Below are 13,122 nucleotides of genomic sequence, written 5' to 3' on the forward strand. Positions count from 1 at the left end.
AATATTTTTCTGAAACTGGAAGATAAATTGTAAGGTTGTTTCTCAAAATAATGCAAACTGTTGTTTCTCAGAATAAATAAAAAACGAACGTAAACTGTAAGGTTTTATTAATTTGATTATATAGTTGATTGGTGAGCCTTTAATTACGACTGCTCCTTTGGGCAAACGTTTAGTTGGTTCACGTTTCGTTTCTATTTTTTCCCGAGGCCTTAAACTATTTATTTTCATTAGTCAAAGAAAAAAATCGTCCACCAACAAAAAGATTCATCCCCCTTATATATAGAATATAGTGCATACTTTTTCTTCATTTTCTTAATTCCCATAGAAACATTTGTATCTTTGTCTCTCTAAAAATGAAACTCTCTCTGCGTTTGGTCTCAACCATTCTCCTCTCGTTCATGCTACTCCTTGCCGCAGGTTCGTAACTCATCTCACTCAGAGCCGGCTCAACACTGTTGATGATTCTAGGGCAAAAAAAATATATTTTATTTTCTAAAATTTATATGCTGATTAAAATATTTTTAAAATTTAATCAGTATTATTTTATATATTTTGTAATGAAAATAAAACTATATGCATATCAAATAATTTTGGATTCTTTTCAGTTTTATTTATTATATTTATAATTTTTTTATATATTAAAATATAAATTTATAAAAAATTAGGCCCCTTAATTATTATTATACGGAAGGAGACGGACTTGGGTCCGGGACGATCGCACCGCTTGTCCCCCCTAATAAGCCGGCCCTGATCTCACTGTATTTGTGTAAAACATTCATCTGATAATAATTAAATTTACATATATATAATATATACACAGATGTGAACATTTATCTTCTGCATTATTTATTTATTAGTGAACTCCATATCTTAATATTCGTCATTTAGTTTGGCTGACAACGTAAAACTTTTAAATTCAATTAATAATAAAAAGAAATCAACATCGAGAATACAAATACCCTCACGGGAAAAAAAACGTACTTTTTTTTTGCCAACTTAAAGAAACGTACTTAAAATATGTTCCTTTTAGAGTTTTTTTCTGTTCGCCACTAAAATATTACCAATAAAAATTTACCAATATATATTTTATTTACAAAAAAGTACAAAATAATAAAAATAGTATTAATTGCATAAAGAAGGAAGAAAAAACTTTGACATTAGCAAAACCTTAAACCCCAAACACCATCAGCAAAATTCTTAACTTTAAATCCTAAATCCTAAATTCAAAATCCAAAATCCAAAATCCAAAATATTAGAGTTTAAAATTTAGGATTTATGATATAGGGTTTAGAACTTAGAATTTATGTCTTAAGGTTCAGGTTTTTGTTAACAGCGTTAACAACATCAAAAAAAAATTTCCTAGCAATTAATATTATTTTATTTTTTTTACTTTATTCATAAATAGAATATAACTTGATAAATTTTTATTAATTAGTATTATTTTAACGGTGAACGCACATATTCACCTTATAAGGTGAACGAAGTAAAAAAAAAATTTAGGTTTCCTTTGTGAGCTACTAAAACAATTGTCAGAAAAAAACTATAAACGTTACCAAATTCTCTTAAACACGCTAAACAATATTGTTAAATTATTTTATGGGAAACCGAAAAAACTTATTATATACTATATATTATTAAAAATCCTCAAAACTTATATACAGTAGTTTCCCAATATATATGGCTTCGAATATCTTATTCTTTCGACTTGCCCTGGATCTAATTATAAGCAGGTAACATATATGTGAGTATGAAAATAATTTACTTACAAGCCTATGAATGATGCATGTATTCCACATTTTTGTTATATATAATAACATTTATGTATGTTCTTAGTTAATTATGTTTAAGCTTCAGAATGAAAATGTCTTAGATACTTTGGTGGGTTAATTTTGTGATCTAGGAATGATTCCAGTGGAAGCCAGAACGTGTGAGTCACCAAGTACCAAGTTCCAAGGAGTGTGTCTCAATGCAAAGAACTGTGCCGGTGTTTGCACTGGCGAAGGATTCACAGGAGGTCAATGCAGTAGTCTTAAGTGCTACTGCACGAAAACCTGCTAAATTTATAAAATGTCACGAAAATGTAAAAATCATTTAATTTTTTGGTCTTTAATCATACTACTGATACAAAGTTAGATATCATATGCTTGAATATATAGTTTGTACGTACACTTAGTAACTTATATAAAACCAGAAAATGATTCTATAATATGTGTATACTTATTCATGCTTTGCATATATGTTCTTTGATTTTTTTTAAAAGTTATATTATATATGTATTTCTGTGTCGCAAATTTTCAGATATTGATTTAAAATCTTATTATTTGATTCTTAAATTATGATGATTTATAAAATCAAGGAATAATTACCTTTTGAAATATTTTATATTTGATACAATGATTAGATCTATAACCAGTCAATATAAGTCTTATATCTGGATATTTTAAATTATTGATTATTTAAGCTCTCATAATTTATAACACAAATAAACTAGGGTAATTAAGGCGGTGAACATTGTTCAAAATTTTACTTTTTTTTTTTTGATAAAATGTGAATTTATATCAAAAGAAACAATTTATTTTACATCAGCTAACAGTTCTGCGAAGCCATAATAGTTTCATAAGGCCCCAAAAAGGTGAAAAAAGCCCACATGAAACTAGGGTAGAAAGATCAGAGAGTGTAGATCAATTACTCATGAGCAAACCAGAGACTTAAGAGATCCCTGAACCCATTACGATGAATACGAGCCAGGATAGCATCCTTAACACACCTGTCCAGTTGCTTGAACAGACCAGAAGCTGGGAGATGTGGGCCTTCATGGGGTTGTGAGTTCTTTTCACGCCAAAGCAGATAGATTGTATCCTGTGAGACCGGATACTTGAGCAGAGTAGCAGGAGGAGAACCGGTATCATTGAGCCAGTTCAGAAATGCATCCCAGTGACCAATGAACTGGCGAGCACCCAGTCGTCTTGATATAATATTCCACACTTCTCGACTGTAAGCACACGACAAAAAGAGATGGTCAGTCTTTGTACTCTGAGTACAGATCTATCTGAAACCTCCAAACCCCATCGAATGAGCCTGTCTCGAACCGGTAACCTGTTAAGGAAAGCCACCCAAAAGTTAAAGGCATGCTTTGGAATGCAGCCTTTAAACCAAACAATTTTGGACCAAGGAGCTTGAGGTGCTCGTGGTCTGAGATGATCCCACGTTAGAGAAATTTTACTTATTTTACAAACACATGATGAAGAAGTAAAGCTTTCGTGGCAGCTATGCTAAGCAATACAACAAAAGTATCCAACTAATCGTATTATTCTCTAAAAGTTTCCTTAGTCCAAGTAAATATGAAGACAACGAGTTATTCTTCTCGATCATTCTTACAAACACATGGAGTCCTTGCCTATATATAATGCCACCCTCTTCTAAGTTATAAACACCATTAGCTTCTTATACTCACTTACTTTCAACTATTCTTTCTCCATTCCCCTGAAAAATGAAGCTCTCTGCGATATGATATTTCGAGATATCGTGAATTGGGGACACAGTTTGTTGTAATATTTGTTCTCTCTCTACTATCTTCTCATCTATACATCAATTATAATGGCATGTTAGTAAGGATTCTGGTCTGTGTTTTTAGTTAATCTTTCGGATGATCCATGTCGGGATTATATCGTTAATATTACGGACTAGCTTTGTAATTTTTGTTCTCTCAATCTCTACTATTTCTCTTTTCAACTTAATTAATGGATTTTTAGTAAGCAATCAAGTCTATGTATTTTTGGCTTGCCCACTGTGACAACAACAAAAAAATCGGAATCTCCTTCTAATAATACGCACAAAAGAGAATTATGTATATACTAGTATTGAACTCATGCTTCGCATGGAAATACTTTTTCTTACGAATATAATAAAAATGAATAGTAATAAGTATTCTCTAAGCATAACTAGATAGTGGCACGTTATTTTGAAGAACACATGAAAAAAAGAAAAACATAATGTTGTTTCCAAGTTTCTATATATTTTTCAACCATTCTATAAAACTATATGTATATCCAAAAACATTTCCAAAAGTTACTTTGGAATATATATAAAATTAATGACTAATTCGATTGTTTTGCTGCCTATTATTTCTAGTAGTCAAGAGAATACAGTAGATTGAAAAATAATTCATTGTTATTGTGTATTGATATATAAACATTTGACTGAAAACATTGTGTATGAAAAGACTGCAGTAATATAAGGGCATGATTATCGCTGATAGTGTTTCTTAGGAAATTTTTATTATTTTTTTAATTTTTTTATTTTTTCGTCTGAAAAAAAAAAATTTAAAGCGAATCAATCGCAGGCCGCCACGCGTCGGTGGAATCCGCGAACAGTGCAAAGATCCAACGTAAATCGGTCCTTGTTTTGTGGTTTTTGTTACCGGTTATTTAGTTTTTGCTGGAACCCCCATAATTTTAAATAATTTTTTTGCTAAAGACTCCTTTTAAAGAGCCAGGGATGTTGATGGTCTAAACTTGTAGCTGCTAATATATATTTAACTATGTTAATTTTGTCTCCCATCGTCCCTTGGCAGTATTGATTTTGCCTTTTTCAACGCTTTATGTTCTTCCCTCTGCAGATGAACCTATTTTCTTTTTGAATATTTGAAATATTAAAACTATAGAGAAAATATATCAAATTGCTCCACATAGTATGTTAAATGATGTTTATTTTCTTTTTGAATATCTGAAATATTAAAACTATAGAGAAAATATATCAAATTGCTCCACATAGTATGTTAAATGATGTTTTTAATCATCCTTTTGATGTGAAACCTATTGTACAGTAAAAAACATTTCAGTATGATCCTTATATAGTGAAATAATAGAAAAGTGTTTACCTTTTATCAAAAGCTTTTTTTCCATGTCTTCTTCTTCTATGTGCATTTGCATTTGTGTCTTTTTGTCTTTTTTTTTTCTCTTTCTCTTTTATATAAAGTAAATAAGAACTTAAATTATGGCACTGTGAATTAACTATTCTACTGAGAATGATTAACAGTTCAGATAGAGTGATGATGATGGACGTAGTGGGATAGATATTACAATTTTTTATTTAAAAGTAAATAAAAAGAAAGAATAGGTAGAAATCAGTTAACAAAGATAATTGTTTACGTCTTTTTTTTTAAGTTTTGCAATTGAATTTTTTTTTTAAACTGTAAAATTTCTATGCTATTTGTCATAATTTTATTGGCAATATGATTTGTGTTTTAGTATGTAAGGGATGTGAACTGTGACTAAAGAATTGGTAATGCATCGCCGCGTAACAAAAAAAGCAAACAAGTAGGGCACAGTAAACTATTTCGTAGCTGTAAAGTTTACCCATTAGTGGTGAATTTTCTTTTTGGTCAAAAGCTTACCAATTATTTTACAAAAAAAAAAAAAGCTTACCAATTTTGGTATTTTATCCCTCATAGAAATATGCGTATTAATACAAACATTCAAATAGTCAAATTGATTCAGCAAAATATGATATACATGCCAACTACGACCCATACTTACTTTAATTATATTTTAATTGTAACCTATCTGAAATCTAATATAGGGAAATTGGGACACATGTATACAAGAAAAAAGAAGAATTAAGTTTATACACATAGCATCACTTTGGCTATGATATATTACATATTGTTATGGAAAGTTCCAAAAATATCCTTCCCTGCGCGTGTAAACGTGAACGAGTACCTCCTCTAGTGCCTCCTCTCTTAATTTTGGAAATTAAGTTGTTTTTATCTTTCAAACTCTTGATGGCAACGAAGAAGATGAATTTGAAGAGAGTGCGTGGAAATCTGAGTTAGAGAACAATAAAATTGAAATTAGCGATGAACGGTTCGGTCGTGCGACAAAAGTAGGATATTGAAAGTTAGGGTTCCGATGGTTCTTTCAATTTCACGGCGGCGCGATTGAGTTTCCAAAGGTAATGAATCAAGGTAAGTTTGGGTTTGATTTCATATAGTCTTATTTTTGAGATCTCGTCTTGTATTGATAAAAATTAAATTGGTAACACCTTTGCTTTTTCAGATTTGGTCATTTTTCGCTGTTTTCTTCGTTTTTTCCAACAGAAGGTTCTGGGTTAGGAGTTGGGAAAACAGTGATGTTGTGTGATGGATGATAGGACTATACTATATGAGATACGTTCATAGTATAGTTACCCAGAAGAATTTAAAATAATGTGACTTATAAACGTATGTGCTTCTATGATTGTGTTGGATGGTGTGAATGTTCTGCCTATAATAAATAGAAAATGTTAGTTGTCACTTGTATAGCTATGGTTGTGTCTTTTTACTCGTATTGGCTATAGTAGACATGCATACTATAATACTCTCCTTATTCAATTATGTATGCCTATTCTATATGAGACAATGTAATAGTATAATTTATTATATGTATTTGCGTGCTTGATTATGTCGTATTGTGCATGTTGTATCTATAGTAAATGGGAAATGTTAATTGAAATAGTTGGTTGTGACATTATGAAGTTTGTTGTGCATGCTCTGTCTATAGTATATGAGAACTATTAGTACTATATGTTACTAGTATTTTTTTAAAGTTTTAGATATGATGCACAATTTATGTAGTAGAATGATGTCTATACCAGAAGCCTAATTGAAATGGTAAAGACTACAGTTTGTTTTATGTAATTGGTATATTATAGATTAGGTACTAATGTATTATTGGGCATATATTCTTGTTGTGTGGTTGACGTACATGATTTACATTTCGCAGAGTTATCTGTGGCGCAATACTGTGCTACTGGAATGTAATGCCACACGAAGCCTGAATCAGTAGGCCTCACTCACAGGTGAGTTACTTGCAGCAAATACATATGTAGTTGCAGCCTTCTCAACTTTCAACCCCGACTAATTCCCGTAATGACCTATTGGACGGAACCCCTATGTTGTGCTTTCTCTACTCATGGGTTACTAACCAGTTATTGGTTTTACTAAGCTTTCCGACTAATATTCCTTTTTTTTTACTGCGGCGGACATCTCAATTTGTGTATTCTTTCAGAAATTATGTATGGTCCATCCTATTACTTTGACGCACCGCTATATTATTATGGTTTTACATTTGATTGTTGCTTATGTTTCCACAAACGCCTAAACACATTATTCTTTGGAAAATGTTGGATGACATGTTTAGGTCACAACAACCACAATACTATAATGTTTGCGATATAGTATAGTTTACACATGCACTTCACAACCGTTTGTTTATTGTCGGGGTCTCCTAAAGCACCTTTCTCCATCCATTTCCATATTGGATCCGCTTCCCTTACTCACAACAATTACACTACACCACTTGGAATTTATGCAACAACACATAGGGGAATATAAACATATCGTAATTGGAAGCCATTTGTGTGTTTGATAATATGACCATACTACATTGAATATAATATAAACACAAGATTCTTTGTGAAAAATTATATACCACAAGATCTCTTTCGGGGAAAATGATAAAATGATAATGAGGTTTAAAATAGGGTAATTCTTCATAATAGACTTTTTTGAGTTTTCATCTCAAAAATAGCACAGGAAAGGAAAAGTCACAAAAATAACATTCATTAATGGACAAAATATCCTTAATACCCTTGTTTTATATAAAAAAAAAAACTCTCAGATCTCTCTCTCTCTCTCTCTCTCTCTCTCTCTCTCTCTCTCTCTCTCTCTCTCTCTCTCCCTCCCTCATTAATACACTTTGAAAAAATTTCATATATACAAAAGTCTGTGGTTGTGTCGAATATACAAAAGTCTGTGGTTGTGTCGAATATTCCATACTATGTCATAATCATGTATAATATAGTCACGTAGTGGATGAAACCCAACATTGTAACTAGTTAATTCATTTGTGTGACTGACTATACTATATGGTATGTAGTATAATATGAGAGCTTTAATTTTGGAGTGTCAACAACATCACGCGCACGCGCTTAGAAGGAAATTTCAGTCGTACTTGTGTGCAAATTGTCCAATCCGCCGAATGCAACTGTAGAATAGCTATATTCTTAATTATTTTCTCTGTTATGAATATTGAGCAAATTCACCCTCTAATATATTACTGTCCATTTCCATTTGATAGAAAAACTGATTAGCAACATGACTTTCTTTCTTGTTGATAATGTGAATTTTCACAATATTAAACTATACAATATAGAACATAGTATGATTTTTACATGTTCACCAGTTAACTAAAATTACAAAAACATCTGTATTGATAGTGAAAACTTAATAAAATTACAAACTATATTTATAAATAATATTAAAAATTAAAATTAAAAATGGATAATAACTAAGATTAAAAATTATACTTTATGCTGCAGGTTTCACCGGTTAACATAAGGGACAACAATATTAATATGGAAAAGTAACGACGTGTATAAATCTGTTAGGGCAATTGGGTAGAAAGTGAATTACTGGTTTTTGTGTGGCTATAGAGCCCAATTTCCTTTAAATTATTACATGATCAATGTTAAAGGATTCATCATAGTGATGGTAGGTGAATATATATATATATATATATATATATTGTTTTTTTTTTTGAACTGATAGATGTATATTATTTTTCCAACAGCTTTCCCATTTTAGTATGTTACCCCTCAAGTCTTCATATGCAACTGCCCTAATTAATACAACCAGTCAAGTAAATGTATTCAGCTAATCTAGTCAGATAACCATTGGTTCTTGAAAAACAACTATTTTTTTGGGTGTAAATGTTAATTAAAAAAACAACTAATTGTTTATCGCTTTCACCATTCTGATTACAGTTCGCGGATATAATTTACATAATTACATATAATATTACAAAAGTCAGTCATACATAAGCTTAAAATCAAGGTATAATCTCTGGATTTGAGTTTCTATTTTTTTTTTAAAAAAAATTGAATATATGTACGTATGTAAATGTTATATAAGTACATATATATTGATTAAAATGTAATTATGTAATAATACATTTGGTGTGTTTACAAATCATGGAATAATTGTTTTTTTTATGCGAGGTATTTGGGTAGTTTAATTTATCAGTTAGAAATTTATATGCATCAAAATCAGAGAGAACTGAGAGAAGTGTCTGCATGTCTATTATTTCGTCAAGGAGAATTGGATTCCATATACATAGGAGAAAAGAAAATTAATGTTATAACTATAACAACAACTTGGTTATGATATTTTGAATATTTTATATAATAAGACATTTTTTACCCTTAGACATTCACGACCGTTGATCACATGCATGTATTTTTGTTTTCTTTTTCCTTCCCCCTCTCATTTTATTTGATATGCATCTTTCTAATTAAATATAAGCCATTCAAATAACTATGCTAATAAAAATGTATGCATATTTCTGTATATGCTGTAATTTAAATTCTTTTAAATGGACATATATTTTTCATAAAATTATAGTCTGTCTTTTTCATAGCTTGTTTTGTTGTGTGATATTCTATAAAAAGCATAGAATATAAACATAATTTTATAATAAATAACAATATGTTAACATTATAATATGTGTAATTCCTTGACAATTTTATTACCTTGAAGTTTCTTATCTCAATCTTTACTATATACAAAGAACAACACATCTTAGGTGAAATACACAAAAAAAATTTGTAACAATCATTATACTTACTGAATATATTATAATATTTTATGAACATAGTATAGAACGTTAAAATCTTCGTCTTCTTTCGCCCCATTCTCCTTCTTTCTCTTCTTCCTCATTCATCCTCCTCCTTCCTTCCTCTCCCTACCTCTCTGCTCCTCCTCCGACGATCTCCTCCTACTTCGTTTTTCTCCTCCTCTTTCTTCTCTAAATAGTATACAATATATAGATCGATGCATACTATTTCTCTTCACAAATAGTATAATTTTATTTTTTGTTTTGTGTATACACAATAAACGCGCTGTTAAGGAGAAAGTGGTCTAAGAGCACGTTTATAGCTGGATCTTAAATGCGTTGCTTAGGTTATTTGGCAATTAAAATTAAAGAAAAAGATATTAAACCAAGATGCGTACCTTAATTAGGAGAGGAAAGGGACGGTTCTTAGCAAGTACCTGTCACAATACTATAGGTCCTTTCTCTAAAGGCAATTCTCTCCCCTTTCACTCAAGCCGCAACACCACCTGACCCTCTGCTCGTTCCATGCCGTGAGTCCGCTTCTCTTGTCCAGGCCATGAAGCCGCTCTGCATCTCGAGATTGGAGACCATGGTTGGTCGTTTCTCCCCTCTCTGATGCTCCAAATCATCAATCCCGAACGCCTCCGATGCTCCAAATCGTCAATCCCGAACGCCTCAGCTCTCCTCCGCTGCACAGTCCCTGAAACCAAATTCGTCCGGCGTCGTCAGTTCATCTCCATCTTGCTGTTCATTGTCGGAATCAAGCTCGTCGTCGCGTCCGAGAAACTCGTGAAACACCAATGGCCACTTTTGGCTATTTTGCACATCCGGTCCTCATAGTTTCGGTCTTTTTGCATTGACCCTAACTTAACTTAATTACTTTAAAATTTACTAAGAACCCAAAGTATGGTTTCACCAATAAACATGCTCTAATTTTGCTTACAATTGTCGCATCAAAAAGAAAACACTGTAAAATGGGTATACTCTTCATTTGTGAACCCTTTAAGAATATCCAGAAATTGACCATTTCGTCGATTAATCTCATATTACATTTACTCTATTTTTTTTCAGAAGATGAACGTAGTTAAAAAGTTATCTCGGTTGACGTGACGTTCTTACCTTCTTGTACCGAGGTATTGACGGTGATTCTCAAATATCACAGAACATAATGTGATACGATGAGATAGAATAATACACGGAAGTGCATACCATGATTCTTCTGTCTATCAATAACAGCGTGCATTGCACGGTGCATATACTGAGTTTCTCCTATATAAGTCTCTTCTCCCACATTGGTTTACTACATACTCTTATTTGTATTTCTCGCTTTAGAACATTTGATCACCTCTCTTTTTTTTTTTTGTCAAACGATCACCTCTCTAAAATAATGAAATATTCTCTGCGTTTGGCATCAGCTTTTCTCCTGATCTCTCTCATACTTCTCATTGCCACATGTTATTCATGCCATAATAATTTCTAATTTTTCTTTCTCAAATTTTTTTCATATATAACAACCAATATGTAAAGCCATCTACATTCCATGTATGTAATCTATATACATCTATCTTATAATAACAAATATTATATGTACAGTTTTATGATCTTTTATAAATCATATGCTAAGAGTTCCTAAATATATGTAACCAATTATGATATAGTCTTGTGATACCTTGTTTTACATTTGAATTATAAGAACGTACACATACACATACACATACACATACATGTAACCAAATGTGTTTTTATTTTGTAGAGATGGATCTGTTGGATGCAGCACTTTGTGGGAGATTCAGCATGCGTTTCAAACGGAGATGCTTGAAGCCACCAACATGCGCCTTCGTCTGCCGCAACCTCGAGTAAGCCACCAACATGCGCCTTCGTCTGCCGCAACCTCGAGTCTGAGGATTTCACAAATGGTATTTTCCGTGGAATGCGTTGTTTCTGTACCAAACCATGCGGATAATGTGATCTTCATCATGGCAATTATTCTCAAAAACAAAATAATATTCGAGCATATCTCTTTTATCATTGTGGTTTGGCATTCGACAATATATATTGGGTTACGAACATACTTAACTTTGTATATGTTCTCTCTACTATTTCTAAATAAAAAATAAGTAATGGATTTTGTGAAGAATATGAGTCTATGTTTTGATTAGGGTGGACAAAAAAACTGAACCGAACCAAGTCAAACCGAACCAAAACCGGTTTAAACCGAACCAAAGTCTATTTCAAGCCATTCGGTTGAAGATTTTCCCAACCCGAATGGTTCGGTTCGGTTTGGTTTAAAACCGAACCGAACCGAAAAACCGATGTGTTTTTGTAATTATTTAAATTAAAAATATTAGTAATACCAATATACTAAAATTCTAATACCAAACCACGTATTTTCTATTTTTTCATTCATTAACATATATTCTTCTAACCTAATATGTAATCATCAAAATATTTGATTAAAAAAAATAGAAAAGTCTGTATTTTTATATTTTTATATATGTAAACGTGGATGTTAAATCTAAACCTAAAACTTAAAACCTAAAACAAATTTTATTAAAAACAAAAGTTCTTCTCCATAGCATCACATGGAAGATAATTTATTTCAAGCTTTTTAATAATGATATAAGAGACATTACTAATGATGTTGAATTTTTTTTTTTATTTTAGTTAACTTTCTTTTGTTTTTATTCTTATATATTTTTTGTGACTTTTTTAAAGGTTTTTGTTTTAGTTTTATATTGAATTTATTTCATATAGTTTATGTTTACATCATTTATGTTGTAACACATAATTTCTCTTAAAAAAATTAAACGAAAAAGAACCTAATTAAACTGATCCAAAAAACAAACCGAACCGAATATAAACCGAACCGAACACAAACCGAACCGAACCAAACCAAACTAACTATGGTTTATTTCAGTTGGAAAAATAATAGAACCGAACTAACCAAGCCGACGAACCCGAACCGAACCAAGAAAATATCCGAAGTGCCCACCTCTAGTTTTGATTGTACTTAAACTATTAGGACAACGCAAAAAAATGATTCTCCATCTAATGTGCACCCAAGAAAGAAAGAATCTATATATTAATTATGAACAAATAAGTCGTAATATTTTGTCCAAGTTAGACGTGATAAACTGATAATTTTGGGGAAAATATTTCGCAATTCAAAACTTGGCCATCTTAGTCATATCATCTTAACTTAGTGCACATAATTCATGTGTATGACGACTTTGAAGGATAATACCTTGTCACGTAGCAAATTAAGCGAGCACATTGCACATTATAGCAACGAAATTGAAATGTGATTGTATTTGTAGGTAAAAAAAATCGCTTAAATGTTATATACCATTAAATGTTTTATTCTCAGGTCTTCATTACACAATTGGTCATCCACTCAATAACTACAACCACTCAAATTAATGCAATCAAATTATACTCCGTCCAGTACTTTACATGCATGAAGTTGAAGAAA

General features: G+C 31.4%; 1 protein-coding gene across 1 annotated transcript; it reads left to right on the forward strand.

Moving 5' to 3' along the window:
- Nucleotides 1–241: 241 nt before the first annotated feature.
- LOC106444003 (defensin-like protein 10) lies at nucleotides 242–2,314 on the forward strand. The gene is made up of 2 exons (XM_022705800.2): nucleotides 242–417; nucleotides 1,901–2,314. The coding sequence occupies exons 1-2, from the start codon at nucleotides 354–356 to the stop codon at nucleotides 2,056–2,058; spliced, it is 222 nt and encodes a 73-aa protein (XP_022561521.1). The 5' UTR covers nucleotides 242–353; the 3' UTR covers nucleotides 2,059–2,314.
- Nucleotides 2,315–13,122: the final 10,808 nt, after the last annotated feature.

This window comes from Brassica napus, chromosome C7 (assembly GCF_020379485.1).
Source record: "Brassica napus cultivar Da-Ae chromosome C7, Da-Ae, whole genome shotgun sequence".
Taxonomy (NCBI): domain Eukaryota; kingdom Viridiplantae; phylum Streptophyta; class Magnoliopsida; order Brassicales; family Brassicaceae; genus Brassica; species Brassica napus.